The sequence below is a fragment of the Acartia tonsa genome, chromosome 7, assembly GCF_053477335.1.
Source record: "Acartia tonsa isolate MP-2025a chromosome 7, ASM5347733v1, whole genome shotgun sequence".
Lineage (NCBI taxonomy): Eukaryota > Metazoa > Arthropoda > Copepoda > Calanoida > Acartiidae > Acartia > Acartia tonsa.
Window position 1 is genome coordinate 19,369,007 of NC_137266.1, and position 23,122 is coordinate 19,392,128.

Sequence of the window (23,122 nt, forward strand, 5' to 3'; positions counted from 1 at the left end):
ATAAATGCTTAGTTTGCTCTGCATTTTATAGGTAACAAAAAGGGAGATCCAATTAATTTGCTGATTGACTGACTTAACAGTTATGGATAAGCTTGGACACTAAATGAAAAGGGCACCTAAATAGGAAATTTGTGATAACAAATCTGGCAATCCTTGAGAGTAACTGTTTCATAATCTCTATATTCATCATACTCCAGGTAATCATAATCTTCATATTCATACTCATACACAACATCTTCATCCTATAATTAGTTATATATTCATCATACTCCAGGTAATCATAATCTTCATATTCATACTCATATACTACATCTTCATCCTATAATTAGTTATATATTCATCATACTCCAGATAATCATAAACTTCATATTCATACTCATACACTACATCCTCATCCTATAATTAATTATATATTCATCATACTCCAGGTAATCATAAACTTCACATTCATACTCATACACTACATCTTTATCCTATAATTAGTTATATATTCATCATACTCCAGGTAATCATAAACTTCACATTCATACTCATACACTACATCCTCATCCTATAATTAATTATATATTCATCATACTCCAGGTAATCATAAACTTCACATTCACATTCATACTCATACACTACATCTTCATCATGTATATAATAGATTTGATTTCTGCATACAATTTTAAGGATTTTTTTTATAAAAATCGTTTTTTGTATAATTCTTTATCTAAAAGCGTAAATACAAATTAAGTTAATTAATTTTGACATCTGTGATTAGTGGGTTGAAAACAATCTGCGCTCTGATTTGAGAAGCTTAAGTTTCGTACATCATTCAACCAATTAGAGCTCAGGTAGTTTTCAATCCACCTATCCTATTGGTCAAAATTAATTAACTTAAATTGTATTTGCGCTTTTAAATAAAGAATTATATAAAAAACGAATTTTATAAGAAAAATCCTTAAAATTTTATGCAGATTTCAAATCTATTATATACATTAAAATTCTTTCCAACTTATATAGCTTAATCTTCATCCTATGATGGGTTATATAATAGATGTATTATTATACTAGATGGTCAATCGAACACAATACTGCGTTTATTTATTGTTTATATTTATTTAGTCACATAGGATTCAATCTCATAATAAGAGCGTCAATATTATTAAAATCCAAAGAAATTCAATTGTTTATAGCTTTTAATCATTAGGATGATATGAAAGACAAATCAATTAGGTAGGTAATCCTACCCCCCCCCCCCTTCTTCTCACTTTGAGTTCATATAGCCCCTAATGGGATCTTTAGCCTTGCTTTACTTGACTTAACCTAACAAAAGAATTGAAAATACTTTCCTCTTCAATGACGCCAGCTACAGTTCCTACGACACCCACGCCACTGGGGGCTATGGCTACAGGACGTGGATCTCGACCTAAACAAGTTTTTGATTAATATAACAACAGACAAAAAGTGTTAAGAAGTACTTGACATGGAATAAATGAGGAGGAAAGTCGGTACTTTCTCCCAAATGCTCTCTTTAATTGAGTATATGTGGTATCCGCCGAGGATAAATGGCAGACACCGGAGTTCAATTAGATTACGGCAGTGTGACAGACGTGGACACCTTACTATAGAGAAGCTACGCTTCTCTAGCTTTCACTAGATAATGATCAACATCTATTTTCAGTTGTCACTTTATTGAAGGGTTAAGAGATACTGAAGCTATATACAACAAACAATAATTACATGGATAGGAATAAATAATCATAACATAAAAGCATAAATAATACATATACAATGGTCAGTTTGGTCAATAATGATTCCCCCATCCCTGGAAAGGGTGGGGGGGAATTAAGAATACAGTTAACCATAATAAACATGACAGATTCAATCATTAATTCTAAGCGTAGGGAGGGGGTCACTAGACCCCTTCCCCAGGACTCGGGGGAGGGCCATTGACCCTCCACCGAACCCCAGATCAGGGGTGCCATAGACATGGCTCACGGTTGCCGAATACCACAACTCTCCCCTCGGAAGGCTGGGAGGTGGTTTCCCTACCAGACTTCCGACAGTGGTTGAGGCCTTCGGCCCGCTCCTTAGGGCTAAAATATATACAACCGATAATGATTCAATGGAATCCTAGTGGTGAGTATCTTCTTAGGGTTGATGGGCTCCCAATGTGGGATAGAAGGCAGAGGCTGACTTGGGTTGGATACGTTGGTCAGCGCCGGCAGGTATCAGGTTTGCTGGTGGCACAGTTGTTGCTGGAACGGTCAGCAGTGGGGCCTGCTGGTTGTTGTTGGCAGCGGCTGGGGCACTGGCTGCCAGGTTGATTGTCTGAGCAACGGCCTGTCCTCCTGAGGGGCCGCGGGGTCTGCCAGAGGGCGGTCCTGGCCTACCTGGGCGGTCATGCCCGCTGTCAGTTGATTTCATAGACACCATTTCCTCGGCTGCTTCCCTGCCGATGGGAATGGCATCCCAGTCCACTGAAAAGTCCCGGGACTTGGCACGGTTGAGCCTGGCTCTAGCCAGCGCTTTCCTATATAAAGCTGGATGGTACAGGAACACTTGTGATATCGCATTCAGGGCTGCCCGGACTCCTCCCTGTGCTGCTGCCAGAGAAATGATGGTTAGGTCCCCCAGCAGTTTGAGGATCAACAACAGCAAGCACAGTATGGCTGCGCCATCTCCCCACTCGTGGATGGCTTGTCTAAATCCTGCCCAGACATCCAGGGCTGCCTCTCCTTCCTCCGCCAGTCGGTCAATGTTGTAGGACACTATCCCATGGTCTCCTGTGGCCGAACAGCTGCCTTGCTGAACGCAGGAGCCATAGGATAGGCCGGTCAGCATGGCACTCTTGTATGCTGGGAACGCCAGCAGTTGTTGCCAGTCGTTCAACTCAGCCTGCGAATACAAACCACCTGAACTGAAGTCATCTAAGGGTTCTGTCAACAACTGCTTAGGCGTATCCAGCGGGGGTGGCCTCTTCTTGGGAGCAGGGGTTAACTCTATCCAGCCTTCCTCCGCGTGCACAGTCAGGGGGTAGGTGGAGGAGCAGGGAATCTTGGTGGCGTGCTCACTGTATACCCGTGTCACAGCGTCTACAAAACCTGTGGGCTCTACTGGCACTTTGTCCCAACACTCCTTGTGTTCGCGGACAACATACTTGTGCCTTTGGCAGGTCAGCTGCAGCAGGATGTCTCCCCTCAGTACCGAGAACGTGCTCCCCTGGACACGCACCGGGTGGGCCGGATCTAGTTGCTGGAGCTTCCAGCAGTTGGCCGCTACTTCTTCTGCTGCAGTGCTTTTCATGCGCGTTTCCAGGGTAAACCCAATATAACCTGCATGGATCTGTGCTTGAAGGGGAACGTCAACATCCCTGGCCGACACTCTGGGCAGCGCAGCCGCGGCTGGGTCAGCTGCCACGAACAACGCTGGATGGTTGGTGGCATGGGCCTCGAAGTCGCAGTTCACAATCGAGGTGGGGTTGGTCATGTTGATGAAAAACTGGGCCTGATGGTCAACCAGATATGCATCCCTCACCAGGCTGGGCTGGAGGCTGCGGATCAGCCTCAAGGGGCAATCTCTTCCCAGGTGGTCCCACACGTAGGTTGCTTCCCCAGTGATGCAGGACAGCTCAGAATGGGGACACTCTAGGGTCAGGTGGTCAGACTGGGACTCCACCCGTCCATCCTCCACCACATAGGCCTCCTCCTTGACCAGCAGCCGCCGCTCCTGGAGCACTAATTCGTTGCGGTAGAGCTGGCCCTCAAAGTGGACGTCCTCCCCCTCGCAACCCACCCCCTCGGGGCTGTTGACGAGGGCGCCCACCATGTCGATGGTGAAGAACAGGGGGTGGTTCAGCTGGAACGTCAGTGGCTGGGTCTTGCCTGGCAACGGGTATACTCGGTTCCTGGCCAGGTCTCGGCACGCTTCTGGGTCTATCTTGGTTGGCCTCATGAGGGTGGGGACCGAGGTCACCTTGAGGTGACCCCATACCCCACACCTGAATGTCCACTGGGACACGGTGAGCTGACAGCTGAACCCAGTGGTTTCCCTCACCTTGACTTGCTGCAGGACGTGTACTTCATGGCCCAGGGGCACCTCCTGGTGTAGGGGCTCCGTGTCACACATCTTTTCTTTATTGTAGGATGTGACATGGGTGGGGTTGGCACAGTCCCACCCCACCAGGACGTAGCTGGTTGTAGGCCACACGGCTGCCAGCAGGAGGCCCCACAGGACCATCCACCAATGGGAGAGGCTTCCAGGTAACCATCTTCCTCGTACACGCGGCTGGGGATCTTCAGCTCTGGTCACGGCTGCTTCTTGGGGCTGGACACGGCTGGGCTGCTCCTGGCTAGACACAAATTTCCATTGAGCGTTATCTGTATGCGGCCGAGGCACCCCGATACCCTCCCCAATGACAGACTGGCAAGCGACTGGCACTTGCCTGGGTGTCGGCTCCCCTAGCCCTAAGTGCTCCCTTCCCTTGTCCAAGGCATGCCCAGTGGCATGGGGCTGAAGTGCATGTGGCACAGGCTCGCCCTTACTCACTGCCCTCCCCTGCCCTAGGAACTCAGGTGCATGTGGCACAGGCAAGTCCTTATTTTCCCAAATTTCAATCTCCCCAGCCTCAGGTGCAGGGGGCACAGGCAAGGCTGGGTGTTTTGGATATATTTTGGAATATTTTGGATACAACACATTTAACAAATTCAACTTATCCTGATGTTGAGCAGCTGGGTTCCCTTGGCTGGCAGGGGGCTCTGGATGGCATGTAGCTGGACTCTCCCTGCAGGCTGGTGGCGCTGGCTGGCATGTAGCTGGGCTCTCCCTGTAGGCTGGTGGCGCTGGCTGACTGGGGGTGACGGGTGTCACCCCTTCCTCTGGGACCGCTGGCTCGTTCCAGGACTCAGGTCTCTCGGTGGCGGCGACGGTTGTCGCCCCAGACATCAGGTTGGAGGCTGGCTCGTTCCAGGATCCAGGTATCTCGGTGGCGGCGACGGTTGTCGCCCCAGGCACCAGGTGGGAGGCGCTGGATAGCACCCCCCCATCATCCCAGGTGGCGACGCCGGGTGGCGTCCCATACATCGATGCAGAGGTGCTGGCTAGCACCTCCTGCCTCTCTCGTTCAGCGGCTGCCAGGGCCTCCCCATACACCGTCTCAGGGACGCTGGGCAGCGCCCCTCCACTCTTGCTGGGTAGGCTCAGTCGGGCAGGTTCCATCATGTTGAGGCTAAAAGGCTGGGGCCTCAGCACCTCTGGCTCGGCTATGTTGTTGGGCTGTATCAGCTCTGGCCCCAGATGGTTAAGACTGAAGCCTAGGCCAACCCGGTTGGGTTCAGCCGCGCCGCCCAGTACGTTGATCCTAGCTGGGACAGTCCCAAACTGCGGCATCCCATCGGCTCGGTCCGCAGCTCTGGGGGCGGCTGCCTGCTGTGGTGGTGCTGGGGGCGCGCTCCCTTCCATATGGGCCACTCTGCTGGGCTTCCCTGGAGGGGCACCCTTGTCGGCGGTGCGCCTGCGGCTGGCTACCTGGGCCCAGTCGGCTCTACAATCGGCCGCCGTGTGACCGTCATAGTGGCAACGCTCACACTTGGCAGAACGGTCACGGCGTGGCTGGGTGCGTCTCTCCTCTAGGCTAACTTCCACAGGCGTTGGGCAGTCTCGAGCTCGGTGGCCTCTCCCCTGGCAGCGGTAGCAGCGGCCTGGAACCTTGTCATCTGGAGCGACCTTCCCCATCTGGTGGAGACCCGGAGCCAAGGAGCCAATCTCCATTGGCTCCGACTCGTCATATTGGGGCAACTGGATGCAGGCAGATCCAGTCAGCCCGTCGGTCGAGTCCACTAAGCACACACCTTCCTTCAGCTGCTTAGTAACCATGGTCACGGTGAACATGGCCTTACGAGTGTACTCAGGTACACTCGTAATTTCATGGTTCATCATGAGGCGTTTTACGTTGGCGTTACGAATTCCACGATTTAATTCGTCCACCAACAACTCAAGATCCTCATGGTTGTAGGCGTCCCTATACAAGGCACACTTAGTTGATATGTACGCTTGTATAGGTTCTGTCGAGTGTTGCTTGTAATCCCTAAACGCTTGTTTAAGCGTTTGGGATTCAAAAGCAGGGCGAAATAGCAACTCACACTCGGTCTTGACCTGTTCGTAGGTCAAGGCTTGGCCTGCCTCGCCAAACAGATGGGACGCCATTTCCGCCGCTTGCCCTACCAGTGACAGTAGTAGGGCGTTGCGGCGGTTGAGGGAATCATGAGGTGGTACGCGGTAAGCCGCCCATGACATCTCAAGTCTGCGGATATGTGCCGACCAGGATTGCTTGGGCGGCCCTCTAAACTCCGGCAGATTGCTCAGCATCAGCTTGCGGTACTCGGCTGGGGCCGGCTGAGGGTCATCTTGGAGCCATCCTGGGGCTTGGTCACCTCCTGGGGCTTGATGCTGGTCCATTGGGTCAACGGTGAAACGGCGGGCACAAAGTTATACAGTACTAAAATTGAATGGTTTGTCACTTGAGGCTTCCTAGCCTAACAGCCAACACTGTTTGTATCACTAGGTTGGGAGTTTAGTTACAAAGATATAACTTAGCTGTACTTATCACTAGTTAGGTGTTGAGGTTGTAGGGTAGGCTGGTAGAGGTAGATAGATGTTGAGGGTCTGAACTGCTGTCAGGAACTGATTGGGTTTTCCCTTATCACACTAGAGCTAGAAGGAAAGAAACTTGCAATTCTTTATTTGCTAAAAATACCCCTGTTAAATGCTATGGAGTAGCTCCGCTCTGGTGTGAGTGTGTGTGTGTGTGTGTGCGTGGAATCTCCTGTCCTTGTAACGCGCGTTCGCGCCGTCAAATCCGCGCACACGGGGAAAACGCGCTCTCACCCCTCAACTCGCTCTCTCATTGGTCCGCTTCGTCCGTTGGATTTATGATATTTTCCGCACTCTGTTGCGCTACCCGTGAATGGCGCTCTGTGTATCCGATCGCTAGCTCCACACTACAGACGGACTTAGTCTAGTGTGGGTAGGAAGGGGGGGAGCGCGTGAGGGGACGGGGGTAACTCCGTCCGTTCCCCCTGTGAGGGAGGGGGGTAACTGTGTGCTGGTGTAATAGGGCCTTTTCTTCTTAATCTTAGGCTTATCTATTATATCACCCTGATTGTATTTGCCTTCAATGGAGAGGGGCCCCTCCCTTTCCCTTGGAATAAGGGGTGTATTGTTGTTGTGCTGTGGGCTTGAGATTGTTTTGATTATATTACATCTAGCTTCTATTTTTGTCCTTATCACAATTGCATAACAGATTTGTTTACCAACTCTGTTCTATTTTTAGCTGTTATCACAATACACAGTAATCCAAGCCTGTTCTATTCTTAGATTTATCACAACACAACAATTTGTTTGCCAAGCTTTGCTCATAAATCTATTGTTTGGCCATCACACTAGGGTGGTAATCCCTGCAAATGTGATATAATATCTGTTTTCTAGATGGGTGGCTGCGTTGTAGCTTCTCAGGATACTCGGGGTTGACGTAGTTTTTCTCTGTTCTGGTGCACTACACTCGTATGTTAGCTCGCAGCTTGCAGCTATGTGGCATGTTTCAGCCTATCGGCGGCAGGGAATGTCCCGTCCTGCTAGCGCCGCTGATCCAAATCCGGCTGATGGCGGCAGGGAATGTCCCGTCCTGCTAGCGCCACTGGTTCGGATCCTGCTATTTCTTGCAGTAAAGTTGGCCTATTTCCAGCCGTTTACACTTATTTGGCTTGTTTCAGCCGGTCCGCAGGCCTGTTTCAGCCCTTTTGGCGCTCAATTCTCCGTTAGATATCAGCGCTGCTCGCGGTTATTCGTCAGATTTCGCTGTCTCGCTTCCACAACTGCCGGATGCAGAGTTAAACTTTGCTGTCCAGGGTGGGTAATTCAGGTTGCTTGCGTCAGTTTTGCCAGATTCACTGCTGGGAGTACCTTAGCCTCAGATGCGCGTCTGCTCTACACTTGTGGTTCGCCGTAATCTCACACAGCTGTCACCAAAGTTGTGGTATCCGCCGAGGATAAATGGCAGACACCGGAGTTCAATTAGATTACGGCAGTGTGACAGACGTGGACACCTTACTATAGAGAAGCTACGCTTCTCTAGCTTTCACTAGATAATGATCAACATCTATTTTCAGTTGTCACTTTATTGAAGGGTTAAGAGATACTGAAGCTATATACAACAAACAATAATTACATGGATAGGAATAAATAATCATAACATAAAAGCATAAATAATACATATACAATGGTCAGTTTGGTCAATAATGATTCCCCCATCCCTGGAAAGGGTGGGGGGGAATTAAGAATACAGTTAACCATAATAAACATGACAGATTCAATCATTAATTCTAAGCGTAGGGAGGGGGTCACTAGACCCCTTCCCCAGGACTCGGGGGAGGGCCATTGACCCTCCACCGAACCCCAGATCAGGGGTGCCATAGACATGGCTCACGGTTGCCGAATACCACATATACACACAACCAAGATGATTTATTTTTACCTCTAACAACAACTTGTCTTTGGGATTTTGGTCCTTTTCTTACACGTTTTCTTTTTCCGTTACCCCTACAAAAAAACATAGTTAACTAAAAAAATGGTTTGTTTCATGACAGAATATTGGCTTTGCTTTAACGAGTACCAGTTGCTTCTTGCCCTAGCCTCTCGAGTTGGGTGTTTTAAATCAGGAAAATAGCATAAAACCATTCCAAGACAGTTACAACATTTACCTAAAGCACAATCTCTTTCAATAAGTAATTTCCGAGATCTCTAGCTTCGGGCGAAAGGATTCTTACTACTTTACATTATAGGGTCAATTTAATAATAGTACAAGTTGCTTCGTCCATAAAGTCTCGGTGAAGGTGTTAGAGGTTAAGAGAATAGCATAAAACCACCCAAAGACAGTTACAAAGTTTACCTAAAACACAATCTCTTTCAGTAATTTCCGAGATCTTTAACTTCAGACAAAAGGATTCTTACAACTATGAAGATTTCCAAGCAAAAGATCAACTTCATGATCGATCCAGTCACTGTAAGAACTTAATAGTTAGACAGACATAAATAAACATTCTACCCTGTTTAAATAAGAATAACTAAAAATGTTTGAATTTAAAATAATATATAAAATTACCGCAGTCTTTTAGGTTGTCTGCTGGTTTGTGTTAGTCCCAAAAGTTGTGGTCTTCTTGACAATAATTTGTTTAATTTTTCATCAGATTCTGCACTCTTAGTCTCACTTCTCAGTCTATAATAGTTATTAATCGCATAGTATTTAAAGCAGTACTGAATATGCTTTATTGGATTTAAAGTTACAAATACAACATAATCATGTACATATTACACAATAAAATTAAATATTTGAAATTGAAATAATTGGACACGAGGGAGGGTAGTTGTTTAAGTTTTCATCTTTTGTCTAACCCCTGAGAGGGTGCCCTACTCAACTTGGCCTATGCCTACGGTGCACTAATCCTGCGGGGCTATTTATTAGCCAATATAGCCTAACCTAACCAGACCTAAAGACAAACCAAAAAAAATTCTACGTTATTATTATTATCCTTTTTAAAAATCTATTTTGAAAGGGGAGGGGGGCTTCTATGCTTAAGAAGCCTCTTTGAGAGAGCTGTTAAAAACCTTACACATAGCCGTTTAAAAACTCATATAGACTTTTTTACCTTTGTCCCCTTAGAATAAGTTTGTCTAACTCATCTAATCCCTCCGATATCTTCAATCTTTCTGTTGTGCTTCCTGGAACATAACCTGAAATAAATGCAATTTATGAGTTTTATTATTTTTATCAGGGCTCGGCAGCCGTGCGTCAGCCGCCTGTAAGCCTCAGGGAAATCAATCATTTGCAATTTTAAAATTCAGCTGGTAGTCTATAAACCTGGCCTAAAAATGACAATCCCTCTTTTTAAACAATCCAAACGGTTTAAAAATTTAATATACTCATTCTTTCAGCTGTTAGATTCTGCTTTTGGAAGTAGTAAAATATTGAGGAGAAATCTTATCTTTTTGGTCATAGCCATCTCCCTGTATACAACTTTTTGTTGATGCCAAATTAGCTACTATTTTATTTAACTTCATGACCTTTCATTTGAAATAATAATTAAATAAAATGATTAAGAAAATTAATATTAAGAACAAAAATAATTTCTACACATCAATGCCACGAAAATCAAATGTATGAATTATTACTGTAGATTTTTAGTGTTAATGATTTTTAGTGGCATAGCTACTCTAAAATCTACTTGAAAAAAGATGATCATAGCTTTTTTGGTAGATATTTTCATAATTTATAGCTAATCTAAGAATTGTATTTTTCTTTATGTTTGAAATGCGCCAATAAACAAGAAAGATTGGCTACAGCTAGGAAATATAGACGGACAGTTAAAGTGACGGATGAAAGCATTTTTGGGAATGTTGTCATCCTTGTTAAATTAATTTGCACTTTTTGCCGACAGACAGCATTTCGTTGGAGCATAAAAATTGTCTACACTTTTTTGCAAGTGATTTTAAAATCAGATTACTTTGTTCAACAACTGTCTTAGGGAAAAAGGAATATGTATATTATTTTTTTAAAAGAAAATTTTGTAATAAAATAAAGATAATACAAATTTTCGAAATGAAAATAATAGTAAGGTTAAGTTATAATAATAACAAAGAAATTTATGACAATTTTCAACTACTAGCGGCTTCGTCCTATTATCTAGCGGCTCTAATCTAGATGCAGAGAGGGACTGAAAAGTAGCCTAAATCCATCCCAAGACTTAACTATAAAAATTAATGGCATAAAACCAACCTGAGGCCTATGTGTACCTCCCCTAATAGGGAAAAGTCAATCTTAAGAAGTTGCTGAAATCTTAAGACAATAAATAACCTTACTGAATTTTATTCAATAGGATAACAGATAAAACTATTTATTGTACATGCAGACAAAATGTAACATACTAGTTCCTTCGCATTTAGCCATTTTTAAAGGGTTTGATATCAAATATTGTAGGCACATATACATACTCACCAGTCGAACCCAATAGAATCAAGAATTTGAGAGACAAATGAGAAACTGACAGGCATCGTAAATATTTTTAAATAAACCACATCCTAAATCCCCTGACAAATGCCAATTACAATCCTTCATGCTTTATTCATTAATCAATAATGAAATGTATTTGTTTTAATGATTTAACTCATAAAAAAGTGATCATAAATTGGATGTAAAATAAAGGAAATTGAATAATTAATTACATAATACAGTTTTAAATATAACAATCCAATACTATCACACAATAACTTGATGTAAAATCAAAAGATAAAATTTAGTTTAAAAATGATGTAAATAAATAGTTTTTACATATGCAACTAGCTTAAAAAGCACATTTGTAGTGTAGATATTGAACTAAAAAACTTTAGTTATCATGTAAAAAAAGTACACCCTTCTAATTAATGAATAAAAAAAACTGCTTATTTAAATATGTAAAGTAAATCTAAAGGTTTGTTTTTTGAGCGCTGAGATCTTGCTAATCACTAAAACTAAACTGATTTAGTAATCCATTTTAGGAATGCTTAATACAGGACTTTGGATAATTTTGGGCTATTTAATTCTTGTTATGACTTTAGGCTTTTTCCACTCTCTCAACTATTGAATAAAGAGCCTAGTTACTCTATGCCTCTATGAAAAAAGGCCATACAATATTTAAAACAACTTTAAAATGTAAACTTACCTAAAGCTAATAATTCAGCTCTGAGCCTTGTATCTTCTCCAGACTGATCTGTTACTGAGGAATCTAGTGTCTCCAACTTAAAAAAAAGACAGAAAAGAAATAACTTAAAATTAAAATGTTAGGGACGCCAATAACAAGGGAAAAATCTAAAGATTGCATTCCATTTTTTTAATTTTTCACCAAGCTATACAATTTTCGTTTTTGAAATTAAATAAAAGAAACCTGTACAAAAATATATGAAAAACGAAACGGTCCAGTTCATTTTAGAGCTCAAAGATTTTAAAAAGTAGCTGTGATTATTATTTTCGATATTTTGTTTGTACTTCTTAAGAGACAGATTTTTCTACTTTAAGAGGTTTCAAGAAACAACCTAGGACTATTTTAAACAGAGAACAAAGACTTGTCTTTACATATACCTCTTGGTTGTCTCAGAAATTTGGAAAGGACAGGATCGGACAATAATATCCTCCTTAATGTGTGAAATTTGAATTATAATTGTATTGTACCTGTGTATTGGAGGATAGTAGTTCTGCTGATAGGTCAGCTATATTGTCAGGATCTGATAGTTTGGCAAGTATTTCAGCTATAGAGGATTCTTCAGCTAAAATAAGATAAATATGATTATAACAGCTGATAAGTCAGCTATATTGTCAGGGTCTGATAACTTGGCCAGGATTTCAGCTATAGAGGATTCTTCAGCTAAAATAAGATAAAATATGATTATAACAGCTGATAAGTCAGCTATATTGTCAGGGTCTGATAACTTGGCCAGGATTTCAGCTATAGAGGATTCTTCAGCTAAAATAAGATAAAATATGATTATAACAGCTGATAAGTCAGCTATATTGTCAGGATCTGATAGTTTTGCAAGTATTTCAGCTATAGAGGATTCTTCAGCTAAAATAATATAAAATATGATTATAACAGCTGATAAGTTAGCTATATTGTCAAGATCTGATATTTTTGCCAGTACTTCAGCTATAGAGGATTCTTCAGCTAAAATAAGATAAATATGATTATAACATCTGATCTCTTGAATTTGTCATAAATTTCAGTGCAAAGGAATCTTCAGTTAGAATAAATGAGGTATATCAACTTTTAAGGACCTGATAACTTAACCATTTTTAAGCTTTTGGTAAAAAAACAGTAATACGGTTAAGGAGGGTCCTGCGGGGACAGTGTCAAATTAGATAAAAGCAACACATACACGTTTTAATTTACTTAAAACTGAAAAATTAGGTAGATTTTCAGTATTCTGTGAACGAACCAAATTTGATAAACATCCAAAAGGTTGTCTAGTCCTATTAAAAAGTTGAAATTATAATGCCTGCTCAATTTAAATTCACCTAGATAACGACATTTAGAAACACATTCCCATTCTGTTATAATAATAATAGTACAGATAACATTTTAAAGCTAACAAAAAGACATGAAGTAATTCTTAAATTTTTTTTCTAGCTTTATATTTTGAACATTAGAATGGTTCATACATATTTTAATAGCAGTAATATTGATAAACAAACAGTTACATAAAAAAGTGGCACCTTGAAATAAGTGATTATGTATTGCATGCTTCTTAAACAATATGTTATGCAGGGACACAGATATGCATTGTTACTGTTTTACTTTAAGATACAAAATATCATCAAAATTATAAATTATTATATCATGAAAAAATCCCAGCTTTACATGCTACATGACTACTTGTTGTTAAAAAGGTGTCGGGATCAGGTTTGAACCACATTATGTAGTAACTTATAACCATTATCAGTTAGGACTTTTAGACTAACATTTTTTTACATATAGATACTCTATATAAATACTTCTGATTTTAATTTTACATCTTTAAATATTCCGGAGTAAATATTTACAATTAAGTTACAGAAAATTTATGCCTGTGAGAGAAATTATGCGGAATATTAATCACCTTTTATAGATGATTACAGAATGGTAAATTATCACATCCCCTTTAAAATATTTTTCATATGGTCAAAAAGATATCAGCTGCTTAAATTATTACTATAGACAAAACTGTCCTCTCGCCATTAAAAAAAAAACCTATTGTTGGTTTTGGTTTAGGAAACATTTTGAAGTTAGTACACTTTGGCGGAAGCTAAAGCACACCCTACAAAACAAATGTTAAAACCATATATATATGCAACAAAAAACCTTTAACATAACTAATAATTTGGGGTAGAATCACATAAATCAGCCATTAGACCACTAGTCAACCTCTCCATGGTGATTTAAAAATTTTTTTTTTAAACTGCTGAGGCTCTATTATTGCAAGCCTTATTAAACCTAACCATTGCAATTTTTTTTATTAACAATGAATAATACAACTTTAAGGACTGGAAGAGGTTGTCCAATGTCCATCTACTTGTTATTTCAAAGTTTTTGAGATAAAAAAGCAAAAGTAATAATTTTGTATTGAGAAAAAGTGTTAAATTGCATGGTGCTATTGACTGTCTGCAATGTGATATTTTTACACAAAATATGGTTGCAGTGTACATATTTCTCTTAGCTATTCTGTAATTAGAATATATACGTTAGGTTAGTTAGTCTTACATCTAAATTTTGTTAAAAAGATGGAATATTGTTCCTGATTGTTAAAATTGCCTCAAAGTTTAATAAAAAAGTAATAGATACCCAGTAGTCCGAGAATGTACGAGAGTATAAAGTACAATTACTAGAATACTTGAATTGATATTTGGTACTGAAAACCTCTTTTTGATTTATATTTTGGAAAATTATATGTAAAACTCTGAACCCCATATGTGTAAATTAAACTTATGATTTGCCTGATAAAGACTTATTGTTATTGTAGTAGCGGCCGCAGTTATCAGCCGTTACTGAGTTCGGTTATTACGGCGGTGTAAACAGATGTGGACAAGCATTGTTATAGAGGAGCTGTGCTTCTCTATGTTTCACCAACAACAACTAGAATATCAGTTAAGATGTGGATTTATTGAAGGTTCACAAAGTACTAACTATAATACAACAAAATGATAGATACATGGATTGGGATAATTAATAATCAAAGTCAGAGGTTAAATATATATGTACAACAACAATAATTGGCAAAAGTTATCCCCCTCCCTGAAAGGGGTGGGGAATGGTAAGATAAATAAGAATACACACAATAAGGTTGTCAAACTATAAATACTTTACTACATGGGGGGGGGGGGGTTAATTGCCCCACCTCCTTCTCAGGGGAGATCACTAGGACCGCCCTTAAGTTGAAAGCAAAGCTAACCTACAATTAGGGGCATCGGGTGGCGAATACCACATTATCAACTACCAAAAAGTATTAAGATAATAATATTTTTTTTGTGCCACTTTTAAATAAGCAAAAAAGTACATTTAAATAAACCAATAATGACTTGAACAAAGTTTAATTAAAATGACAAATATTAAGAATGTAATATTTCTAAAATTCAAAAAGCATAAATTTCAACAAGAACAAATATATTTAAAAGCAGCGCATCTAAAGAATATTAATGTTGTAAAGGAATTCAAAGTTTTATAAACAAGTTTTAATATTAGTTAATTAAAAACTTTGGGTACTTTTATTGAATTTTGATTGGAAAGTTCAAGCAAGAAGTAACCAATCTTTAAAACCAATAACTTGAATCTACAGGAGGGTTAATCATCATTGGGGATGTAAATCAATTTATCATCCATCCCTGAGTGTGAGACAGTATGTAATTTCTTGTTTGTGTTTATTTATAACTCGAAAGAGATCTTAGTGACAGAAGAAAGTACAGATAGTCCTTAATTATAGAGCAGCATCTCTCTACAAAATTATCAAAAAATTGCATGTTAGTGTAGGATGCATTCTGATTTTCCTTATTTCTCTAATTATTATTTGATTTGATTTTTTAATAGAGCAGCTACTCTATCACTGTACGTCCACCTATAAATAATGAAAATTATAATTCCTACAACTATGGCTTGTAATAGCTCTATCCATTTTTGTATTTGATATTATATTTCTTGTTCTATAGATTTAAGTAGCGCAACAATATCAAGATAAAAAAAAAATTATGAAATGAATCACAGTATTAAATTGTAAAAATATGGAGAAAACTTTCCAATACAGTAATACACAGAGCCAATTTTACAGCAAGAGAGTTAGATACTCGATCTTGTGAATTCGAAGGTATTCTATAATATTGCAGTTGTTTCCCTATCAAAAATTACATTAGGTTTATGATAATGTATTTAACATTACCTTTTTGTTTTGAAAAAAGCCAAGACAACAAAAAAAATTCTTTGAATTTCAACCAATTGGTTGGCATGGAGTCCCCTACTATTACTTATTAAAAACGAAGCTTTTCTATAATTAGGGTTGGTCCGTCCGTACGTCACAGACAGATAGCTCTTTTCATTAATTGAAATAGGTAAGAATTTTTGTCCTATCGTTTCCAAACTTTGGATGGTGATTCTTGTTGTAGTTAGGTACGATTTAGAAAGTGTAGCAACTCTATAACCGTAACCTGAATGTCCGTACGTCCATTTTAACTTTTTAACAACAAATAATTATGTGATAAAATTATCCGATTGATCTGATTTTTTAAATATTGATTCCTAGTACAATAAAGTACAAGCGAAGCTTATCTATAATCAAGTCCTCAAAATGTCAGTATTTCAATAACATAAATTTCAATAAACAATATCCTGTATTTACGTAGTTTTTCAACAAATTTACTTACAATTTTGTTTCTACTTTTATACATTTATATTCTGATTATTCAGTTCTGACACTCTACAAGTATTAATGTTCGTTTGCCCTACTGTTTCAGAGCTTCGCTTTTATGGATGTTGTCATCCTTGTTTTTAACATACATTGCCATCGTTCTACTTTGTATTCATAGCTAACTATTCCGTGGTAATGTATAAATATAAATAAGAAGATGTTATTTAAGTGTATCAGAGGTGAATTCTTAAAAAAAATTTGCCCCACTAATCGGTTAGTTGGGCAAAATTGTGCTCGAGAAAAATCCTCCAAAATCACATCAAAAATCTTCAAAAATTAAATAAAATCATAGAAGGGTTATTAACATAAGATTTTAATGTGATTTTGGAGGATTTTTTGGAAAACAATTTTGCCCCACTAACCGAATAGTGGGGCAATTTTTTTTTAAGAATCCACCTCAGATGTATGACTAACTATATGGTCCACTAAACTCACTAATAGATTCTTTTCTTTTCAATTCAAATGTGAAATGATCTTATAAAACCACACAAAGTTTTTGTCTTGATTTAGCTAATTCTTGTATTTGATGGATATGCGGAAAGTGTCATTTGTGACGTCAAAAAAATACACCTAAAGAGGGATGATGAGAGGAGAAGTGGGAAAAGGAACCACTTAAAAATAGATTTATTTTTATGACGTCACACATGACACTTTCCGCAAATCCGTATTTGAACAAATGAGTATTATGACAAAGTCTCAACTGCTGCCCGTTTATGTCAGGTCGGCTGCTTTTTATTTAAAAAGGGCCTTCGGCTTGGCTACGAATTTTACGAATACATAAATGTATATTAAATAATGTGTTAAAAATGATGGCTTGGTTTGACAAATATTTTTGTCTATTTTTCAAACATTCCTCATATAATATTTTTACCTTTTTTGTAAAAATAAGCGCATATACTTTTGAACTTTAAACGAATTTTGTAAGCTACTCTTTTATTAACTCTATTTGTCTGTCTGACTTTTTTGAATATTTTCTTATAATTATGTGTTTTGATAATTGGATTTGTCATCTTATTTTACTTTATAAAAATGAAAACTAAAAATCGCTTGAATGTAACATCTAATCATAAAAATAAGGCAAATTAATTTTATATTTATTGATTTGAATAGTTTTTGATGTAAACTTAGACAACATATCATTAAGTCATACATAGGAACTAATTACTGTTTATGTCTTACAACAGACTTCATTGATAGCTATAAGGAGTTATTTCTAGAGAAAAGTTTCTTTAAATAGTATTTTATGCAGTTCAGCAGATGCACTCTAGCAAGACACCCAGCTGCCTACTAAATTTTGGACTATCTGGAGCCAAAGCGGCTAGCTATCATATTGACGTCTTCTTTACATGACCCGAAATTTTTTTGAAGCAGCCCAAGCGAAATGCCTTCTTTTTAAAATCTTAAATTATTTTCAGAAGCTATCCGTCCCAAATTATCGGCGGCTTCTGTCAAAATAAAACACAAAAATGAATATTTGTAAACTGTTTACTAAAGTTACATTAACTGCAGTTTCTACAAAAAAAGATTAAAAATGAAAACATTTATATTATAGTGGTTTGGCTTTAATTCAATTGCATAACTAATTCATTTGATTATTTCATAATTTCTAGTTTAATGTGGTTACTAAATATGTAAATTATCAGTTATAAATAAAACTATTTTTTGTCACAGATATTTAAAAAATGTAAATATTTTTGTTGATTATACAAATTTAAGAATCATATAAATTATTTATACAATTATAAGGCATCTATACTTCTCATATTTCCATATACTAGCGGAAACGCCCCTAGCATACTTGGGGTAATGTATCCGAGGAGCTAAGAAAATAAGTCTTAAATTTGAAAATAAAATAAACCATCACTAGACCTGTGTGAACCCAAACTGTTTTGTAAAGCTTCAGACAAAATGCCGCATTACTTTATATTATATCATCATTATAGGATTTGATTACTAAAACAATGAAAAAAAGAAATAATGCTCTTTTGTGTATGTTCGCTTCGCTACATATTTACAAAATTTTTCTTATAATTTACATAAATTATAAAATTTTGTTGGTATAAATAACCAAAAGCAAATAAAAAGAAGGAACCATATAAATAAGGAAAATAAAATTGTTGCTTGTAGCAATTTTGCTCCAAGGCTTAGCTTATTAAGATTAGGGAGAGTTCATTAGGATTAAAATAACTGAGCTGAAGTTATAAATCAATATTAATATCAATAAAAATTATTGGCTGTAACCAATTAGGTGTAAATGAGTTTTGCAAATAAGAATCAATTTTACAGTTAATTTTTAGTAATAATTTTTATTGATATTAATATTGATTTATAACTTCAGCTCAGTTATTTTCAGGGATCGGAAGCCTCACGTAAGCCGCGCATAAGCCTCAGTTTTAAACCTGCTTGTGAGCAGAAAAAAAAATTTTTAGAAAGAAGGATTGTCTGCTAAAGAGCCGTTTTATACATACAGCTGAATTTTATAGTGATAAAATGACGATTTCACTGAGGCTTACACGCGGCTTACGTGAGGCTTCCGATCCCTGGTTATTTTAATCCTAATGAACTCTCCCTAATGCACACCTTAGTACTTTAGCATACAGCATATTTGCGCTGTTTAAAATAGTTTATCAAGATTTATAGCCTCAATTATGCAAAAACAACAAATTAAATCAATTTGAAGAAGAAATATTTCTAATTTTCTTTGTAATTTTGACTTTTACCACATTTAGACTACTATTGTTAGAAAAAAGTATACTTTTTCTAAAAGAAGGTGTATCAACTTTTTTTTTTATAGCTAGCCAGTTCTTTTAGTAAGTAGTAGATGTAAAATTTTTCATAGAATTCAGATATGCAATCGATTTTTTTGTAGACCTCTTATTTTTTAAGTAATTTAAGTTTTTTAAAAAAATAATTAAGTCGGTTTTAAGGTACTAAAACGCAACAAAATAAAAGAAGAAAATGGCCAGTAAGAACAAAAATAGTAAGATCTTTAATTTGACACCTTACTTTTAAAATTCTGTTGAGTAATTATTGAAAAAATCTATTTTTTTAACCTCGGTTAATAAAAACTTTAGACCTAAATATTTTCTCAAACAGACATAAAAAAACATGGGTTCATATATACCTTTAGAATCAGAAAAATATTACGAATCCATTGTAAGCAAAATTGAAAAAAAGTAAAAAAATAAAAAATTAAACAAATGGCCAATTGTATTTTTTGTTCAGGCAACACTATCGTCTTCCCTTTTTTACCCCCTCTTTACCCCCTCTTTACCCCCTTCCCATTTTTATACTCAATTCAAGAATTAAGACGTTGCCTGTACAATATAATATGATATTTTCATATAATTCCTTTTATTGTAGTTTATATACTATATTGTAAACTTTTTTTTTCAATTTTGCTTACAATGAATTCGTAATATTTTTCTGATTCTAAAGGTATATATGAACCCATATTTTTTTATCTGTGAAATAATAAAATTAAGTTCAAAGTTTTTATTCTCGTGGGTTTAAAAAAATCGATTTTTTCAATAATTACCTGACAGAATTGAAAAAGTAAGGTGTCAAATTAAAGATCTTACTATTTTTGTTCATAATGGCCATTTTCTTTCTTTTTTTTGTTGCATTTTAGTACCTTAAAATCGACTTAATTTTTTTTTTAAAACTTAAATTACTTAAAAAATAAGAGGTCTACAAAAAAACCGATTTCATATCTGAATTCTATGAAAAATTTTACATCTACTACTTACTAAAAGAACCGGCTAGCTATAAAAAAAAAGTTGATACACCTTCTTTTAGAAATATTCTATAATTATATGTTTTTATATTTTTAGAATACAATAAAATTAAACGAAGTTTTTAGCACTATGATAATATAGATTCTCTAATAACATTATAATTAAGCAGCTAATGATTTTAAGTTAAATTATTTAACAAAAAATAATATAAATAATTAGTTAAGCTTATAACTTATATATCTTAAATATATATATGATGAACATTAATAAATATAAGTCGAGGTTCATTGATCAAGGCTAAGTTCAAGCTTAGTAAAAGCGCGGCTTTTCTACAATGAAAACCTTCAAGATATAGTTGGTTCTCTTGATTTGCTACCATCTATGTTGCAAAGCAGCTCTTTAAAAAGGTCATATCTACGAAGTACATTTTCGTACTTTATGTACATTCATCGAGGTAAAGTCAGATCTGGTGCTTTCCCTCACAGTGTCTAGCGAGCATAGAACCCACCCCCTCCAAATTATTTTAAAAATAAATTAGAAGTACGGGGGGCGGGGGTTTTTTCTTAATAACGTGACCAAAAATAAAACACAATGACACAAAAACTACGTCCTTGCTTTAAATTTATTCTAAAATATAGGAGGTAGATTTTTGTTTGTGCTCGACTAGTCACTATGAGGAAAACCTCCTCAGTTTATTTTTCACTGATTGTGTTATTAGTACAAAACTTAGAATATTTATCAAATGCTTCGTAAATATTGGTTGTTGTCATCCTTGTTCATTTAAAACTTTACTCGCGGAATCATCATTATTACTGAACATTTCTTTATTCTTTTCAATTCATTTGTGAAATAATTAATTATTTTATCTTAATTATTTCTTTGCTTGTTTAGTTTTTAATTTTCTGTTTAGATTTTATAATTTATAATTATACCATTGTTTGTTATGTACTGTCAATAAATTATGCATTTTAATTAGTGAAGCTTCTTTATAACAGGGACAAGTCTGTCCATCTATCAGTCCAACTATTTTACTTTCACTATTAAAAAATCTGATAAAATTGAATGCCATTTCATAATTTTGAAGCAAAAGAAAATTTTGATTACAAACTTGGAATTAATTTTATCATTTTTATTACATTTTTCGTAGGAATTAAACTATAAAAATATACAGGATTATACAGGATGGCTAAGAACAGATTATGATCCAGCGAAAATTAATTGGATTCGAACAATATCTTACCTAGACTGTCATCTAGAATATCAGCAGCTGATGCGGTTGAAAAAGCCGCTAAAGAAGCGGCTAAAATTAGCAGCTTCCAAGCCATTTTCGTAGATGGTAACAAACCTAAAATATTTTAACCTTATTTCTTAGTTTATATTCAGTTTCTCTTTACCATTTATTCCTATTTAAAAAGCTGTATCTTCTATTTAAATGGAGTGTTTTGTTACAATTTAAATTATACTGAAATGATGTCAAATTACTTTAATACATCTTTAAAAATGCATTAAAATAAATAGTTTTGATTTCCTAAAATTAACTCACGGTAGAAATAATAATACAAAATTACAATTGCATTTGAAAAAAAAAATGGTTTAATGTAATTTTGATTAGAGTAATATTTGTAAAGAAGTTGTATCAACTTTTTTTTTATAGCTAGCCGGTCCTTTTAGTAAGTAGTAGATGTAAAATTTTTCATAGAATTCAGATATGCAATCGGTTTTTTTGTAGACCTCTTATTTTTTAAGTAATTTAAGTTTAAAAAGAAAAATTAAGTCGATTTTAAGGTACTAAAATGCAACAAAAAAAAGAAAGAAAATGGCCATTATGAACAAAAATAGTAAGATCTTTAATTTGACACCTTACTTTTTCAATTCTGTCAGGTAATTATTGAAAAAATCGATTTTTTTAAACCCACGAGAATAAAAACTTTGAACTCAATTTTATCATTTCACAAGTAAAAAAATATGGGTTCATATATACCTTTAGAATCAGAAAAATATTACGAATCCATTGTAAGCAAAATTGAAAAAAAAGTTTACAATATAGTATATAAACTACAATAAAAGGAATTATATGAAAATATCATATTATATTGTACAGGCAACGTCTTAACTTTTGAATTGGGTATAAAAATGGGAAGGGGGTATAGAGGGGGTAAAGAGGGGGTAAAAAAGGGAAGATGATAGTGTTGCCAGAACAAAAAATACAATTGGCCATTTTTATATTTTTTTACTTTTTTTCAATTTTGCTTACAATGGATTCGTAATATTTTTCTGATTCTAAAGGTATATATGAACCCATGTTTTTTATGTCTGTTTGAGAAAATATTTAGGTCTAAAGTTTTTATTAAACAGAGGTTAAAAAAATAGATTTTTTCAATAATTACTCAACAGAATTTTAAAAGTAAGGTGTCAAATTAAAGATCTTACTATTTTTGTTCTTACTGGCCATTTTCTTCTTTTATTTTGTTGCGTTTTAGTACCTTAAAACCGACTTAATTATTTTTTAAAAAAACTTAAATTACTTAAAAAATAAGAGGTCTACAAAAAAACCGATTGCATATCTGAATTCTATGAAAAATTTTACATCTACTACTTACTAAAAGAACCGGCTAGCAATAAAAAAAAGTTGATACACCTTCTTTTAGTCTAGCTAAATGTTTTCATATTTGGTGTTAAAGAATCAAATTATGTGTTGCACCAGGGAGGGAGGAGGCAATAGAAATGTAAATTACATTTGCAAGATTCTACTCTAGTAAAACAGTAAGAACAGCTAAGCTTTAATATAACCCATATGAATAATAAAACTTACCTAATATAAGATTAATTTCAGCTACATGTCTAAAAATCTACCAAGCATAATCACATTATTTTCTGAAATCAAAATAATC

At 36.6% G+C, this 23,122-nt stretch overlaps 1 protein-coding gene across 1 annotated transcript; it reads right to left on the bottom strand.

Annotated features, from left to right (window-relative positions):
• Window positions 1-116: 116 nt before the first annotated feature.
• On the bottom strand, window positions 117-23,122 carry LOC145324434 (uncharacterized). Its single transcript, XM_080167021.1, has 9 exons — window positions 23,044-23,122; window positions 21,472-21,576; window positions 12,242-12,336; window positions 11,736-11,811; window positions 9,687-9,771; window positions 9,143-9,256; window positions 8,516-8,580; window positions 1,299-1,411; window positions 117-242 (listed from the first exon to the last, which is right to left on the bottom strand). The coding sequence occupies exons 2-9, from the start codon at window positions 21,554-21,556 to the stop codon at window positions 117-119; spliced, it is 759 nt and encodes a 252-aa protein (XP_080023147.1). The 5' UTR covers window positions 21,557-21,576; window positions 23,044-23,122.